The following is an 18,035-nucleotide window of genomic DNA, read 5'->3' on the forward strand; positions in this document are numbered from 1 at the left end:
TAACCTTCATTCAAGACTATTGGCAAGGTGCGAAGTCGGTGGAGGGAGAAGTGGCGCTGATTGTCAGAAACACACGTAATCTTATAAGATATAATTAATGTCATTAACGGGTCTAACGCGATTAAATTTCATTATTTTACAGATTTTGAAACCAAGGGATCTATCTTCGGACCAGTGTGCGGATATTGTATTGTTAGTGTTGCGTGTCGTGCCGTGGACAATAAACATTAAACAGAAACGGGTAGATTATCGTCAAATTGGGGACCAGTGATTCAAATCATTAAGATCTTGAAACCAAGGGATCTATCTTCGGACCAGTGTGCGGATATTGTTAATGTTGCGTGTCGTGCCATGGACAATAAACATTAAATAGAAATATAAATCTATTTCTACCTCGTAAGAAAGGCAATGATTATTTCATATAGTAACTATAACGACAAGTAACAGTTAAATAAAAAACTTTTTGCTAAATTACATACGTATTTTTTATTTATTATGATCACCATAATTTTCTTAATAATAATAGGACACAATCATTTGCCTAGGTAACTATAAGACAACTTAATGAGCATTCGATGTTTCATAGGTACCTACAAAATCCAGAGTAACTGTTGCTCTCAATGTTCACATATTTATTTATTAAAAAAGGTACCTATTTATTTTAAACCACGAGAGATACCATAACTTAAACATCTAACTATTGCTTCACATTATTGCTCACATATGGTCACAGGATTGCTTATGCAAGCGATGGCTAGGAACAATTCATTCATCTTATGTTATTAATAACAGTTCAACTCACGTGTTAAATCACTGTACCTACTTCTAGGCGCGTTTGTTTATCCCTGAAGGACTTCCGAATTAGGTATGTCAGTCATCGAACAAATAGTGATGGCCAAATAGCCAAATATTTCGTAATACACCTTTTTTATTATTTAAATAAGTATGATTTCCGATATATTTGACCATTTTGGCTGATGACTGTACAAAGTGCTTTGAAACCGTGAGTTTTAACCATTCCTAAATAAACTAGCTACTTTATGAGTAAAATAAATAATTAGATAAATGACTTTATTAGCTGTCTTATGGCAAAGGCTTACGAGTAGGTATACACAAATGCATAAACAATACAATCGTTCTATAAGAACAAGGTTCTATAACCCAAAGTGCAAATTTCGCTAGATTACCACGAAAAATTCCATAAGTAGGTACTTATTTGGTGTAATTTTTTTAACCATTTGGCTTTACCACACATTTAAAGGAATTTCCACCTAACCTAAAGTTTCGGGTAAGCTAGCTAATTAGCTAATCACATTTTATCACAAATTTATTATTTGTCTAAATAATACCATTCATATTATTTACTATTTATTTATAAAGTTTTTGGTATGAGACCAAATTGATTTAATGAAAATGAAACTATAACCTCCAGATTTCAACATGAAAACTACTGTTTCTTATATTATTTATAAAAATATAGACGAATCATTACATTACATAATATATAATTAATTTAATAAAATACTTGTATTTTTTAATAATAAATCTAAATCACTGAGTAACTTCATTTGAGAGACTTGCATCACTGAGAAAAACTAAGTAAGGTGCGTTGGGCGAAGATTGAAAGGGTTTTTCTTTTGTCTTACCCCTCATGAAAAACGCTTTCAATCTTACCCCAACCCACATTAATTGTGTTCCATCTTTATCATGTGTATAAAACAATAGGCAGTGCAGTGTTTGTTATGTTATATAGAATGAAACAGAATTTGACGCCCATGTACCATCACGCTCAGAGATTGTTATGCTATTTAGGGTCCTAGCTAAATTGGTTGTTCCATACATACGCTATGGAATGTCCAATTTAGCTTGAACCCTAACAAATGGCATAACAATCACTGAGCGTGACTGTACCTAATCTAGATACATAAGTGGCGCAAAATCAAACACATAATGCTTTCTTAACACCAATGTTTGAACGAATTACTTACGCATTTGTGTTTGGCGTTTGTACGGTAATAATGTTAACAATTATTAAAACGTTGCTACCTGCACTAATATAAAAGATTCATTAATTGTATGACGTGTAACAAACGTCTATGTCAAATTCTTGCTTTGATTTGACAGCTTATGTAAATGGGGTTGGACAGCTCCATACATTATGCGAAGTTTGGCCTGGCCAGCCACATAAGAGCTCCTAAGAGGAAAAACCCTTGATTGCTGTGGTCGCCGTCATCAAAATCGATGTGGAGGACTATATGTACATTATTCAGTGGCTATTATACCGAGGTGCGTAGCCAACGTGCAATGCTCCGTAGGGAACGAAATGTCTGTCGCACTAGTGGGGAAGAGTTATACAGAGAGATGACTGCGATACGCTACGCAGCGTTAACTATTGGCACGTTGGCTACGCGCCCTGTTGATATGTTACCATAAAACATATGACGCCGCAGCTCGACATCTACTTCGGGTGTGCGATTTTTTCTTACACTTAACACACAATGAATAATTCTTTGCTCCTAATGTGATATAATATACTAACAGCGACAAATCTTAAAATATCACCTCGAATCGAATCTCTAAACAAACCGTGAGCACCTACAGGTGACAGCGATTTTCTAAACTTAACAAGCTTTTTCATAAATGCTTTCAACTAACGTTAAAACACGTAGCTTATATTGACGGAATAAAAAAGGACCATCCTAAACTCCTGAGAATAATGAAACCGTCATAACTAGGGCTAACTCGCTAGCACAGAATACGTTTTCAACAGGCGCTATCTTCCCACTAGTATTTAGACCGAAATAAAATTAAAACCTGTCAAAATTCTGTGAATTGTTAAAAATAAATACATGTGTTTTGTCCAGTATACCTATAACATATTAGATATGAAGATATGTGGACAAATTTAATCGAGTTGGTGGCTAACTCAAGCGATATACTCATGAAGTCAAGAAAGTAATGTAAATTGATCCAACGCTATAATTAGGACTGTTCAAATTGTCTACTGACAACTACTTCTACGAGTATTAATCTACTTAGGCACTACATGAGACCCATCATTTTTTAGAACTTTCAGATGCAAATGGCAGTGCATTGATTGCTGAAATAATTATTATTTCTAAATTGTACTCTGTTAAATTCCGACCTTTATCCTGTTTTATTTTGCGTGGTCTGAGAAGTCAGGTCAAGCTATCTAGCATTTTTTACCCAGTGGTTGACGCACATTGTTCAATGACCCGGGGAACTAGCCATGTGCCAATAGAAAACGTAATTCTAAAGGACTATGCGTCAAAATGGTCCAAAAATCAACAGTTGAGAGATCTCATTTAATAGGTCTTTATATCTACTATATTTCATTATATGGGCACATTGGGCACCAAGTGGAATTCCATTGCAGAACTGTGATATTGGTATTTTAGGCAAAATGTCGTCATGCACCCTTATTGCCTTGGCAATAGAGTCCACCGCCGGGCGAGCGCGGCAAACCATTCGCCGCGCTTCGCTTGCCCGCGCGGCGGTGCGCGAACATCTACCCTGCAGCAATTAATTTACTTACTTGGACTCTATTGTCTAGGTAATAAGGGTGACGACATTATATAAGTTACTCTATGGTTTACTAAAGGGGCTAGTGCTGCACTCTGGTGGCAGAACATTGCAGTAATACCCCCTATTATTATCGCTTATACTGGCAATTCATCGTAAATTTTTGGTGGTAGTGATGATTATACCGATATTATGATGGTGGTTGTGTAGGTAAACAACATAACGTACGAGGGCAAATAGATAATGACCATTTTTGTAAACTTAGAAATTTACGGCAAATACCTATCAAGCACTAGAAACATTCATTTAACTGTTGGGACCCGCTAGTTGGGAATCTATATGTATTAGGACTTGAATTTATAAATTGTAAAATGAATTCAATACCTAGGTACTCAAGAAGCCAGTGTTGATAGGCATCACGGGCCTGCCCGTGTAACCTAAAACTCAATGCTTAGATACTTGTTTTCCATAAACTACTTATTCTAAGCGTATCTTATCCTATCCTCAGTAGGCCGGCAACGCCTGCCGATCTTGCTGCTGCTGGCGTCCAACGCGCAAGCGCGCGGACAGGCGCCCGCGCAGCGCCGCCCCGCACGTCGCGAGTGCGTGCGCCATCACCATCACCACGGCGCACAGCGCTACGAACCCGAATGCTGAGCCTGTAATAGAAGAATATCAGGTTTTAGTCTTTTCTTCTTAATTTTAAGGTTAAATCTTAAATGAAAAAAATGGGCCATTGGCACCCACAAAACTTGGTTTAAAAAATATTTTGGTTTTGCCTTATTTAATTGGATGAAGTGGATCCTTATCTATTTCCTAAAGAGACTATGAATTAAGAATTATTGGCGAACATAATATAAATTCATATAGATTAACGTAGAATAATTTGTACTGCAATTTGTTATTAGAGGTACCTATGAAATAAACTAAGCTAAACTATAAGGGCCACCCCACACTAGCGTCTCCCAAGCGTCGGTGTCTAGTCAACTTTATGGCTGCTGCTCGACGCAACGTTGGCGTAACATCGAAAAGACGCCATTTTCCATAGCTAGTCAGCCGCCGACGCTCAAAAGACGTTAGTATGGGGAGGCCTTAAACTATGAGGGAGGAACAAGAAAGATGAAATTAGAACTTAAATCTTAGATAGATAAAGTAGACCAGCCCAATTTATCAGCCTATGCTACGGTCTGAAGAAAAGGTAATATATAATTGTGATATTTCGTCACCTACTTTTGGTCAAAATTGCTTATCCAGAACTGTAAACCAGCTGTCATTTACAAATAAATATTACATAATTCATATCACAGATAAACAGAAACGACGTGTTATTTATGCGGGTCCCGTATTCAAACTTATTACTTTATAATTACATATTTGCAGATTTCATACAAACTAGACGGCATTATAATTATTTGGGGTACAGTATAATTATATTCAGTGGTCCATTCAGATTATTTATATTATGCGTAGACAACAATTCAGAAAGTATCGAACGCAGCTTGTTCAGATAGACTACCTAAATCCATCCAGTCATGAATTAGAAACAGTTCGGTCTGACATTACAGAAACAAAAGGCTCAATCCCAAAGGGCAGTGTTTTAGGCTGTCTTTTATTTCTGCTATATGTTAATGACCTACCGAAAGAAATGGATGCCAAATGTACATTATTTGCAGATGACGTCTCCCTCCTTTTTAGTTTTAATAGAAATGAAAACTACAACGTAAAGCTCGCTCATACCTTAAATAATATTAACCAGTGGATGCGCGACCATAATCTCACAATAAACTCAATTAAACCAAATTAATGCAATTTTATCCATATCAAAGAACACCATTACAATTAAAACTGTCACTTAACAAAACAGATATTGAGGAAGTAGATAATTTCAAACTCTTAGGTATTACCCTTGATAACAATATTAATTTTAAAAAACACATAATATACACTAAAACTAAGATATCCCAGTTTCTATATGGACTTTTTACGCTTCGCAAAACCACAAATTTAACAACTGCCTACTACGCCTTTGCAAATTCATGGTTACGATATGGGATCTTAACATGGGGTAACAGTACTGATGCACACGACTTATTTGTGATGCAAAAAAAATGCATTCGTGTATTAATGGGAATTCAAAATAGGGATAGTTGCAAACCTCATTTTATTAAACTTGGCATACTTACTCTACCATCTATATATATTTTTGAATTGGGCATGTATGTAAGGAAAAATATTAACTTATTCAGAGAGCTACCAAACAAAAGACTAAAATATAAGCTTGAGCAACCTGTCCCAAATCTAGAAATATATCGGAAAAGCCCTCATTATGCAGCAATAGAATATTATAATCACATCCCAAACCATATAAAAGCAGAGGAAAGAGACGCGACATACGAAAAAAAGTTGAAATCATTCCTTGCAGAAAAGGCATACTACTCAGCCACAGAATTCCTAGATGATATTTTTCATAAGTAATTAATATAATTTTGATGTACCGCAATTATAAGGCTTGTTTATGTTCCAAAGTTAGTACGTAAGTAAACTTATTAATACTTAGCTGACAAAAAGTTATTTATTATATACTTAGCTTAAGAAAATGTTTGCAACACCCTTCTGGGGTCCATGTGATACTTATATACTCTGTATTTTTTTTTGTAACAACTTTTTACCATGGTGCAATAAACGATATTATGATTATGATTATGAACGACATATTTAGTAACTGAATTGCATCATAATCAAATTTAGAAATAATAGTCTCACCAGGTTTATTCCAATCCAGCGCGGGATATATGGCAGTGAGACCAGCCCGATCTGTGCCCCCGACAGCCCAGTAGACTGCGCTAAAGAGCCCGTAGGCCAGGCCTGCCCCGGCGCCATAGAGCGCATGGGCTGCTCGCACGGGGTGCGCCGTCACTGCCAATTCTACCAACATGACTACGGAGTTGCCGCCATGGACTAGAAGATTTAGCGCATTTATTTCATGCATTTCTGAAAGTCGAGAAAAAAGAGTTTAATAGGTTAAATTTTTCGGGGTCATGCTTGTTCTTATTACTTATTTTCTGAGAATAATGTCAACGTCTTAACGTCAAGGGACCTGAATTTTACTGCGTACATTCTAACAACTCGCTCAAAGTTCCCTCAGTGGTCCCTGAAATGCAAGATCCCAAGCTCCAAGCTCTGCTTATACGTATTACTGGAAGGCTGGTAATTATAATGAATATACACAGTCAATAAACGAGTTACACGTTGATGGTAAGGTACGTTGCGATAGTGTGTGCCAGCCAGTAGCGTAGGTCTAACACATTGTATCCAGACTTACTCGGGTCATAGACTAGCGTCCAGTAGACGAGCGTGATGACGAAGGCGAGGTCTGTGGCCACAGTGTGCGCCAGCCAGTAGCTTCGGCATAGGAGAGGCGTCCGTGGTCGCCGTCCGCTCGATGTACCCTCCCACGCTGGAACCATAAAAAATACAATCTTAAAACTGGTGTTCCATGCTTAATTCCAAACTATCTAAGTCTAATCTTAATAGTTATTATTACCATCATCAGTACATGTCCGTGTGTTCTAAAGCCTGGCTTCCATACAGTCCATAATAACCTCATAGTGGCTTATTTTTTTCTGCGTAGTACATGCGGTTGAGTATTATCTAACGGTAAAAGATAGTATCATAAAAACATTTGTCCGGTTTAAATAATGTAGCACTTTGTTTTTGTGGCCATTCCTAAAACTCGAAGCGTACATTGAACTATCTCATCAAACTGTAATAGGTAGTTTGGTCAACTCGTGACTTGAGTTCTGAATTTAATTGTTCGTCGAAATCGAAAATGATTCAATAATACCTAAGTAATTCGTTCTACAAAAATTTCCACTCGCAAATCTATTTATCATTTATAACTGTAACAAAGTCAACTCAATGCGCAAAATATTGGAGGTAGACACGTTAACACGTAGGTATTATTCATACCGTCATATAATGTACCATATGTTATATTAAACTACGAAAACAATAAACAAACTGACTACCAATATAGTATCATAATCGATTTACTCAGCAGGATCTTTTGCATACATTTTGCCTTAATAAAATAGTACGTTCTACCTGATACCTTGACCCTAACGTTCGTAGCATAACAACTATGAAACGAGATAAAACGTTTACAGGTCCACCTTAGTGAGTAGATAATGTTATTCCAATACGTTATAATGCTACGCAGGCATGTTCTGCAAGGTGGACAGTTCGCAATTGCAAATTCGTAATTGAAAATTGAGATTCTGTTGGTTCGTGCCAAGCAATCACTTGCTTGTCGTCGCTAACTACGTCATAAATATGTTTTGAAAGTTAAGAATCTATCGATTTTGCATTGGTTGGTTATTTAGGACATGTGTCGTTAAAGGCGCAAGGTGAAGAATGGGGCCGAAGGCAGGAATGAGGAACCAATGAGGATAATTAAAACCGCAGCCGAGCGGAGTCGGGCCTCATTGACGCGAAATTGTATCAATCAGCCGCCGCGGTCTCCGTCGGCGGTAGCCGGTCCACTACACCGGCGTTTGGCAGTCATTGTTCTGTTTAAAATTAAAGTTCTGTGTAAAGAGTCAGACGAAGCTAAGTTGGGAGCGATGTTAATAGCACAGATTGTGAGTGTTATTTTATACGTAAAACTTAATTCTATGAAATGATGACGTATAAATTACTTGCACAGTCTATGCTATTAAAATCGCCGCCAACTTATCTTGGTTTGACTCTAAACACTCGATATCGAACTTGGAGCTACTAAGTAAGAGGTTATTAAAATAACACCAGTCGCTGGTATTAATCGTGTTTAAATTTGATAGAATTTTAACAATTGGTATACAATGACAACTAAGTAGGTACAACGTCTGCAACGAATGCCTGATAAACGTGCAACGAAATTATTTAGGTACTTGATTGGCGGTAGCGCAATGACGAGACGTGACCATCCACCGGCGTGACAGGCAACCGCAAATCACTTGCTTTGCTCGTATCAGCTGTAGGTGTCACCCGTATTACCTACTGCAGTCTAAAAAGGTTTTCAACAAGCAATTTGGTACTACAGGTATCAAAATCAATAACGAAAAGATCGTAGTCTATACATCATATCGTTTCAGGGTGCATTCAGTGCACACCTCATTTCCACGTGCGTGGAATGGCCAAACCGCGTGGCCCCACTCTGTTACTAACGGATATGAAAATCGATACGATAACAGGTGGGGTGATTATTGTTGACGTTTCTGTCTCGGTTTCTATGGTAAATGCTGACGTCAGAATATATATGATATATACATTGTATCAAAGATAGATATAACTCCGTAATAGATGGATACAGTCTAAGGAAAAAACGTGCCTCGAAAATCAAGAAAACTTGATTCTCGTTCAGAGGGCGCTACTAGTTTTGGCCTACAGTCGTATAGATGGCGTTGACGGTTTCGTTTATTATTTAACAATTTTAACGCATATCAGTGAAAGAACATGGGTCTAAATCATCAAAATAATTAATGCAAATAAAAAAAAACATTTATCTATATTTAAATACATTTTATCGTATTTTTACAAATCTTCAATTTTAGTTTTAAAGTGTGTCGACAGATTGCAGTGAATTTACTGGGGTTACAAAATTTACTATGACAGTACCGCTCTAGTATAAGTTACTCTATGATTGTATGAATATTGATTTCGTCATTCATGGAACTTGAGCTTATCGCAAGTTTGAAGTATGGCCATTCGAGTATACGCAGTTAAAATTTTTATTTGAATTTTAAGGGGTTTTAGACAAAAGTGTAATTTACTCAAAACAGTTAAACTAGACATAAGTTATCTTTGCTCTTTGCCAGATGACTTAGACAAATGTCTAACGTCAAGTGTATTAATTAAATAGCCAATAGTCATATATATAATAGCCAATGGTCAAACATATAATTTTATTTCATTAGTATTGTTAATATGTTCATTTTTATTTTGACGATCATGATAGAAATTCTCATATTTTTGACATTAATGCAAACTTATAATGTAATTGTCTTTCATGAAATAAATCATCTAATCTAATCTAATCATATATGAAACTTGAATGACATTACTTGCTCGTCATTTGTAATAGCGTGTACAAAAATCCTTATAAGTAAAAGCTTGCTTGTTTTCATTAAAACTTTGCAATCCCCTAGACAACTATAGATTTAGTACCAATTTAGTCCACGAATAAAACTAATCAATTCGTAGAACTACTTTCAATGACACAACATTATTAGTCATGTCATAGCAACTTTGCCGAAATTAGTCCAATCCTAGAAACACAACAATTGAAACAAATTGTAAACAAATGAATTGAAGCCATTGATGAATTACGCGACCAGCGAAATAACTAATTCACGTGCACAGAATTGAAACTAAAGGGGCCCACTGACTATCAGTCCGCCGGACGATATCAGCCTATCAGTTAGAAAAAAAATTTGACAGTTCCGAACAACTGACAGGCCGATATCGTCCGGCGGACTGATAGTCAGTGGGCCCCTTAAAAGTGTCGTCAGTAAATTGTTTTTATTTTTACGACACTGCGCCGATTTAGTCCCATTAATTGCAATTCGCATGACGGTTGCGGGAAGCGTTAAGACCTCTAATTAGGAACCCACGCGAGTCTTGACATTGCTCTATAAAGATTAAGAGTAGGGGGCACGATTATTCACTTGTCACGCTATGGTGGGATTCTTGATGAATGCCGCTTTGGTAAATAATACCTAATAACCTGGGAGTTCTGTTACGTGCAAATAATGCACTTACTGGACTTCCCTGCACAGATTTCGCAATATGAAGCGATTTCAGCTGCTATAAAGCCAAAGATACGTTGAGTAAGTAGATTAAATACAGGGATCAGACACATTGACAATTTTGTTGGCTAGAGTAGGTTGCCCTGAGCTTAATTATTTAAATCGATCGTGCTCCGGTAAGGCGTGTCGAATCGATGTAGGGTTAAAGTATCAACGCGGTTGAATTTTTTAGAATGTTTTTGCAAACATCGAAAAGAAGAAAAAGATCGCTTATATGTGTGGTAACTACGAGTTTTCGTAAACAGTAATTTGTAATAATCAAATTTATTTTCCATAATTGATTAGCGCTCTTATACTATACCAGTTTCGAGCTGCACTATTATTTAGTTCCATTATTAGCGGAATCAGAGTAAGACAAATTCTATGACGCTGTTTGGGAGCCTAATTTGATAGCCATTAGCTGTAGCTATGCTGTAGGTAAAATTAATAAGAATATACAAATATAAATACAGTCATAACTTTAGAAATAATTCAACTCTTGCAACAACGAGGATAAAAAAAACTACGTACAACTTCAGATTTCAACTCTAGGTCCATGAGGTCCTAGCGCTTAGAGTTTTTGCAGAAATCGCGAAGCGTCTGGTTGACATACCAAACGTACCTAAGACTGGTGACCGAAGAGCTGGCGGCTTCCTCGCACAACGTATCGTATTGCGATATAACTAGAAAATGCCGCCAGCATCCTTAGTACAACAAGGCCTCAGGGGCCTATTTTGGATTTAATCTATTTATTAATTTAGTTTAGTATTTTTGTACAGTTACTGTAATACTGTAATATCTATTATGTAATAAATGGAGTAACTCTACTGTCAGAGATAAATAGAATTGGACATAAATCTAAATAAAGACAAAGAACGAGGCCGATTAGGTTTTAAAGGAAGATTTCAAATTGAAATAAGGATTTGCAACACTTACACAGATTGAGTGTCCGCTCCGCTCTGTACCGATGCACGACCGCCAGGGCCAGGCCCGACTGCAGGGCGATCACCATGAACCCCCAGTTGGTGAAGTATATGAACCACTTCATGTACTTTAGCTCAACTTTTCCCTCGTATTGCTTTGGTAATTGTTGGCAGGCGAAGCTCGCGATGCCAACCGATACCACACCGATGAACAGAATCCATCTGAGGAAGGCGATATTAATGGTATTTACAGTCGCCATATGTAGGTACATAAAAGTATTTAAAAAAAACTTGGAGTAGCAGAAGGGAAGAAATGAGGAAATATTAGGTACCCATTTTATCACTACTTTACCAAAATTTACAAATTTTAGTATGGAACTTCTTAATTTACCAAAACTAGCTTAATAATCACTGCATTACGTAAACTTAATTAAAAACGTTTTATTCGTTTTCAGGCTCTTAAATCAAATCACCAATTTATGATTGACGCACATAATAATTCACTTATTCATTCGCTTGAAGAAATCGCAACTCATCTTAACTTCACAAAGGTCATCTAAGGAAAACGATTTAGATTAATACGAGCCAATTATCATTAAGTAATGACATTATTATTGACAATGTTGTGTTGGAATATAATGAAATGACATGAAATTTGAATCGAAATAAAGATACCGATAGTGTCTGGAACGCATAAAAAACTGGATTACGAATTGAATAAACTGAGACTGACTGTTGGCAGTAATCGCCTACTTATCTAATCTTAATTACCTACACTGTGACAGTGTGTTATACGCCATGGGTTTAATATTATGGCTGTCATACATTTTCCTTAAAAAAAATTACAACTAATTCTCTATATGCTCGGATGATAGGCTTTAAATCAGTTATGGAAAACGAATGTGACATGAGTCGTGAATTAATCAAAATGGTGATTTACGTCACATGGTAAATCAATGTCATGGGTGTCATGGCTATAACGATAAGAAGAAGAAAATGGGCTTTTACACTAATCATTAAATGAAAGAGAAAGAAAGAAAAAGCATTTATTAGCACAACATAACATACGACTAAAACTAGAAATAATTACACAGGACGAGGTTGCGCTAAATGGTCCTAACTCCTAACTCAGCTTGATGTCACGGTGTGAGCCAATATGGCACACTCCACGATGCTGATTTTCAGTAAGGCCCAGTAGATGGATTAGTGAACACAATGTAAAAAATAAATAAGGGAAAGCTTAAATACAAATAACAAATAACAATCAAATTACTTAATTAAAATTAGCCTGAAAATGAAAAATGTTTATTTCTGTTAAAATATACACGTTATTTTACAATGGTAAAGAATAGAATGTAAAGATCTCCTAGTAGGTATACAATACCTGTGGCAGGAGATCCTGCTCATCCGTTATGTTACGAGTACCTAGATAATAAAAATAAATGAACAAAAAGTACTTATATTAAGTAAGATAAGAAGATTAAAAATAACAAAAGTGGAAATTGCATGATTTTGTGTAAGTACATACTTATTTGTGTGTGTGCGTGCGTGCGTGCGTGCGTGCGTGCGTGCGTGTGTGTGTGTGTGTGTGTGTGTGTGTGTGTGTGCGCGCGCGTGCGTGCGTGCGTGCGTGCGTGTGTGTGTGTGGAGTTATATTGAATGAAGGAGTCCTTCTACGTAAGCCTATACCTAAGTCTTATGAATGTTCGTGTGTATGTGTGTAAGTACATACTTATTTGTGTGCGTGCGTGTGTGTGTGTGTGTGTGTGTGTGTGTGTGTGTGTGTGTGTGTGTGTGTGTGTGTGCGTGCGTGCGTGCGTGCGTGCGTGCGTGCGTGCGTGCTTGTGTGTGGAGTTATATTGAATGAAGGAGTCCTTCTACGTAAGCCTATACCTAAGTCTTATGAATGTTCGTGTGTATGTATGTATGTAAGTGTGTATGCGATTTGTGTGTGAGTGACTGAGTGTGCACGGTTGCCTAAGTGTTGCATTTTTGCTTAGCCAGTATGAATTTACAGAGGTGAATTTTAAAGATGGACACGGTTTTCGAATTACGTACTGGTGGTGGCAAATCATTCCAACACTTGGTGGCAGCGAAACGAAAGCTGCCACGGAAGTCAACCGTGCGGTGTGGAGGAAAAGTGAGTCGTGATGCGTGTCTTATGGCGCACTGAGAGAAGTTAAGCTTGTCATATAGGTACGAGGGTTCTTTATTTTTTATGACTCCAAACAACAATGTGGAAAAGTGCAGATGTCTACGTGAATTCATATTTAGGAGATCGTGCTGGTTTAAAAACGGTGAAACATGTGCTCGTCGTGGGACAGGGAAACAAAACCGTGCACATGCGTTTTGTACTCGCTGCAGTACCTTCTTTGTCTTAGCTAGTAAACACTCGCCAAACACTACATCAGCATAATTTAATTTCGACAGAATAAGGGTATCAGATAATTTGATGCGCATATCAACAGATAAACACTCGCGAATCCCGTACAGCACTTTAAGCCGATAGAAGTAGTTACGCATAGTTTCAGAAATATGTTTTTCGAACCTTAGACATTCATCCATCACAAGACCCAGGTTTCGAGTCTCAACGACTCTTTCTAGAGGGGCACCTTTTATAGAAACTACAGGATCAAGTGCTGCAACTTTATCAATTTGCTTCCGTGTGCCTAGCAACATGAATTTTGATTTTGATGGGTTCAAGTGTAGAATATTTTGGCCACACCACCTGTTTTATGTTATTTAAATCGTCATTTAGGTTCTGTACAGCCACACTGGTATCATTTACTTTAAACGATGCATACAACTGTATATCATCCGCATATATATAATAGTTGCAGTGTTTTATGTGATTGATGACATCTGCACTATATAAGCTAAACAGGATGGGTCCCAAGATCGAGCCTTGAGGAACACCTCTGGTGACCGGCAGGGTTCTAGAAACCATCTCTGTGCCATCATCATCACAAATTTTAACATACTGTTTACGACCGCTGAGATAACTATGAAACCACTTCAATGATAAATTGTCAAACCCGTAGAAAGCCATTTTAGATAGGAGGAGAGAGGTATCAATGGTGTCAAATGCGCGTGAGAAATCAAGCAGGACCAGTAATGTAGCCTCGCCAGCAGCTTGTGCAGCCAAAATATCATCTACAACATCTAGGAGAGCGGTTGCAGTGCTTCGAGACTTCCTAAAGCTTCCTAAATCATTATAATGGTTGCCAAAAGTCCCTGTTATCGACTTAAAGTTACGAATTTTCAATGTAATAGTTTCCTCATACATACAATTGTAAATTTGGATAACTTTCAATAATACTTCTTATATAAATGAAATAAAATTAAATGTACACCCAGCAGTAAAAGCGCATAGCCACTCCATGAATGAATTCCTTTAATAATGTGTCCATGCAATTTTGCAGCTCGTAATTGTACCTACTACAGAAAAACCTAACCCGTGCACGGAAGTTTGTATACGAGGAAGACGTCAGATAACAATATAGGATTTTAATGAATAGTAAGTAGGTATATTGTTAATATCCGGAAACATTTCAAATAAGTAGGTAGTTTATTTGACCCCTTAACCCATGAATCTAATATAACTGGATCGGGCATGAGGGATGGGGGGAAATGACCGAACGGGATAGTCTTATGTATCTTTCAGTAGGAGTAGCAGAGAAAGCGCTGTCATTGTTTGTTCTTGTCGCATTTTTTTTTATTCCCCACCGTAAATTTGTATGGTTTATGGTGGGCCACAAATCTAATCGACCAATCATATTATTGTCGCATTGCGTATGTTCCGTCCCTCACGGGCGCACGCGTACTGCTGATCTATGTAATGCTAGGTCTATGCCTTAACCCCTTATTAATTTACGTCACCATATGTGTCATTTTCCAGCAAAAGGTACCACATTGTCGATTGCCATAAGGACGCTCTGATAGGTTATTCGTATAAAGGTACAATCAAATTTCGTCCTTATGGTAAGCGACAAAGTGATACCTTTTGATTGAAAAGTCACATATACACACGTCATGGACGTCCTCCAACTGAAATACCTACGCTTAAAAATTTACGATACAACTTCAACCTGAGGGTGACCTGACGTAGAAATATGTCATATGTGGGCTGTAGGTAAGTGTCATGGGGAGTTAAAGATTCGTTTATAATTTACAGTGTACACTTGGATTCTACTGCTTATTTCGTTAAAAGCCCTTTACATTATGTAAAGGAGCCCACCCATTACCAGTCCGCCGGACGATGTCAGCCTGTCAGTTGTTCGGAACTGTCAAATTTTTGTTTTAACTGACAGGCTGATATCGTCCGGCGCGGCGGACTGTGGTAATGGGTGGGTCCCTTAACAGAAGCTTTTAAATTTTTAGTGGTCTGAACTTACTCTTAATAAATATTGACTGACGCATTTTTTTTGTGACTATTATCTGTTTGCAGAAGAAGTTCGACTTCGAGAATTGAGAGTTACCTGAATTATCACTACACCTTTAAAAATAAAGTCCCCCACCGCATCTGTCATAAACTCAAAAACCGGCCAAGTGCGAGTCGGACTCGCGCAAGAAGGGTTCCGTACCATTATCTATAAAAACTACGTTTTTTGTATGGGAGCCCCCCTTAAATATTTATTTTATTGTTTTTAGTATTTGTTGTTATAGCGGCAACAGAAATACATTATCTGTGAAAATTTCAACTGTCTAGCTATCACGGTTCATGATTCATGAGATATGGCCTGGTGACAGACGGACAGACAGACAGACAAACAGAGACATACATACAGACAGACGAGACAGACAGCGAAGTCTTAGTAATAGGGTCCCGTTTTTACCCTTTGGTTATGGAACCCTAACTACCTGTACCTACTCAACGGATTTTCATGCAGTTTTCACCTATCAATTTTAGTTGTATAAATTGTTATGGTTTTGTGTGTAGTTTATTATATTTAAAATCAGTCACCTTTCGAAGCGGTGTACCTATGAAGATAATATCACAGGCTTCCCTTTGGCGTCTTGATCTTTTGTTTTGATTGTACTTATAAGCATATAACATGAAATTGGCGACTGGCATGCGCTAGATACAACCACTGACAGCCAGCTGAAGTGTGTCCGCCAGATGGGCGAAAGATTACTCAGGGCTCAGCATGCACCAGCTCCATATGGCCAAGCGTACAGGCTTGAACGTCTTCAGACCTCTTCATCGAAGTTCACTGTATCTATAAGTACCTGTATATAAGGTAGGCGACCGGCGGCCGCTGCTGCGTCTGCCACTGACAGCAGCTGAACTGATGCGCAGGAGTGTGCTCTAGGCTGAGCGCGCGCCGACTCGCCGACCACACGCGGCCTAGCATGGCCGGCTTGCACGTCTTCTTCTGCATTGCTGCTATCAAACGAACTGGGGTTACGTCACTCGTGTATTAATTGCATAGATGTCAAAAGCCAGTAGAGATATACGGCATGTTGTTTCATAATAATTTATATACTTAAATAGATGTCATATATTAAAGAAAAAGTGACGAAGCCCTCGGGCTAACGCCTTGAACCCCTTGGCAAGCCCGCCACAAGATAATATCTAAATAATATTTCGATTTAGAATAAATTACTAACAATTTTTTTTTTTCTACACTGTAGATACTAGTAGATACCAAAAATTATAATAAATGAAATGAAATATCTTTATGTACAGGCAACTATTGGCCCATAGACAAATATCTTAGAACTAGCATACCTACATATTATACATTATATCTTAAAAACTAAAACACACACTATAGCTTCGATGCATTTCGCAATTATTGTGTTCTGTAGGTAGTTACTAGTACGTATTACCTAGCTAAATACCTACCTACTATATAAATGCTATATCCCTTTTCCATCTAATCATAAAAGCAAGGCGTACTGTACATAGCATGCAATCGTTGCTCTTGAATAATAAAATTACGATAAACTTTTTTAAATGAAATGCCCCAACGGCAATGAAAAACAATAACACGTTATAATAAGAAACTATATAATAGAAACATTATGAACAAATTAGCTTCAATAATGTTCAATTAAAGTCATCATTTCATTTGAAGTACGTTCAGTCACTGGTATCGATTTAGTAAGTACTGTTAAGTTCAAGTGTCAGCTGTGTCAAATTAACGATAGATACTCTTCGGTTCGGCTATCAAATGGTTTTAATACCAATAGGTAACATAAAGGGGCCAGTTAGAACAAAAATTTGACAGTTCCGAACAACCGACAGGCCGATATCGTTCGACGGACTGATAGTCAGTGGGCCCCTTTAGGAATATACTATTGGGTATAAGTGAATATTGAAAATTGTCATTGGTAGGGAAGCCCAGGAAGGAATTTTTGTAGTTACTCGAGCGTGTAGGATTAAGATACGAGTGATATCTTGCTATCCGTGGAGTCTACCTTTACCACTTTTAGCTGGTTATGGTCCGTTGGTTGGTGGGCAGTTAAGAAAACTGACAGATAATGTGTTTCGAACTTGTAGTTAAGGTATACTCCACGGGTAGCAAGATATCACTCATATCTTAATGTGACACGTTCTAGTAACTACAAAAATCCCCTCTTGGCCAATCAACAATCATCAATATAAAATTTATAGGAAGAATTTGACATTTAAGTACTTTTCGTTTTTGTTACGTTTTATTAGGAATATGAAAAACATACCCACTACAAAATTAAAACTAGAACATATATTTTTAATTAGGTACCTATTTGTTTTGAAGTT

At 37.4% G+C, this 18,035-nt stretch overlaps 1 protein-coding gene across 2 annotated transcripts in view; it reads right to left on the bottom strand.

The window, feature by feature from the left end:
- Positions 1-460: 460 nt before the first annotated feature.
- LOC134755786 (protein rolling stone-like) overlaps positions 461-18,035 on the bottom strand; it is a 39,340-nt gene continuing 21,765 nt past the window's right edge. The window contains exons 2-6 of one of the 2 annotated variants that reach the window (XM_063692388.1): positions 16,520-16,688; positions 11,304-11,512; positions 6,866-7,000; positions 6,307-6,534; positions 461-4,202 (exon numbers count right to left, since the gene is read on the bottom strand). In XM_063692388.1, the coding sequence (XP_063548458.1) occupies positions 4,048-4,202; positions 6,307-6,534; positions 6,866-7,000; positions 11,304-11,512; positions 16,520-16,688 (896 nt within the window). In that variant the 3' untranslated portion in view covers positions 461-4,047. The remainder of the gene's footprint in view (positions 4,203-6,306; positions 6,535-6,865; positions 7,001-11,303; positions 11,513-16,519; positions 16,689-18,035) is intronic. The other variant, XM_063692389.1, reaches the window with a different exon arrangement.

This window comes from Cydia strobilella, chromosome 3 (assembly GCF_947568885.1).
Source record: "Cydia strobilella chromosome 3, ilCydStro3.1, whole genome shotgun sequence".
NCBI lineage: Eukaryota > Metazoa > Arthropoda > Insecta > Lepidoptera > Tortricidae > Cydia > Cydia strobilella.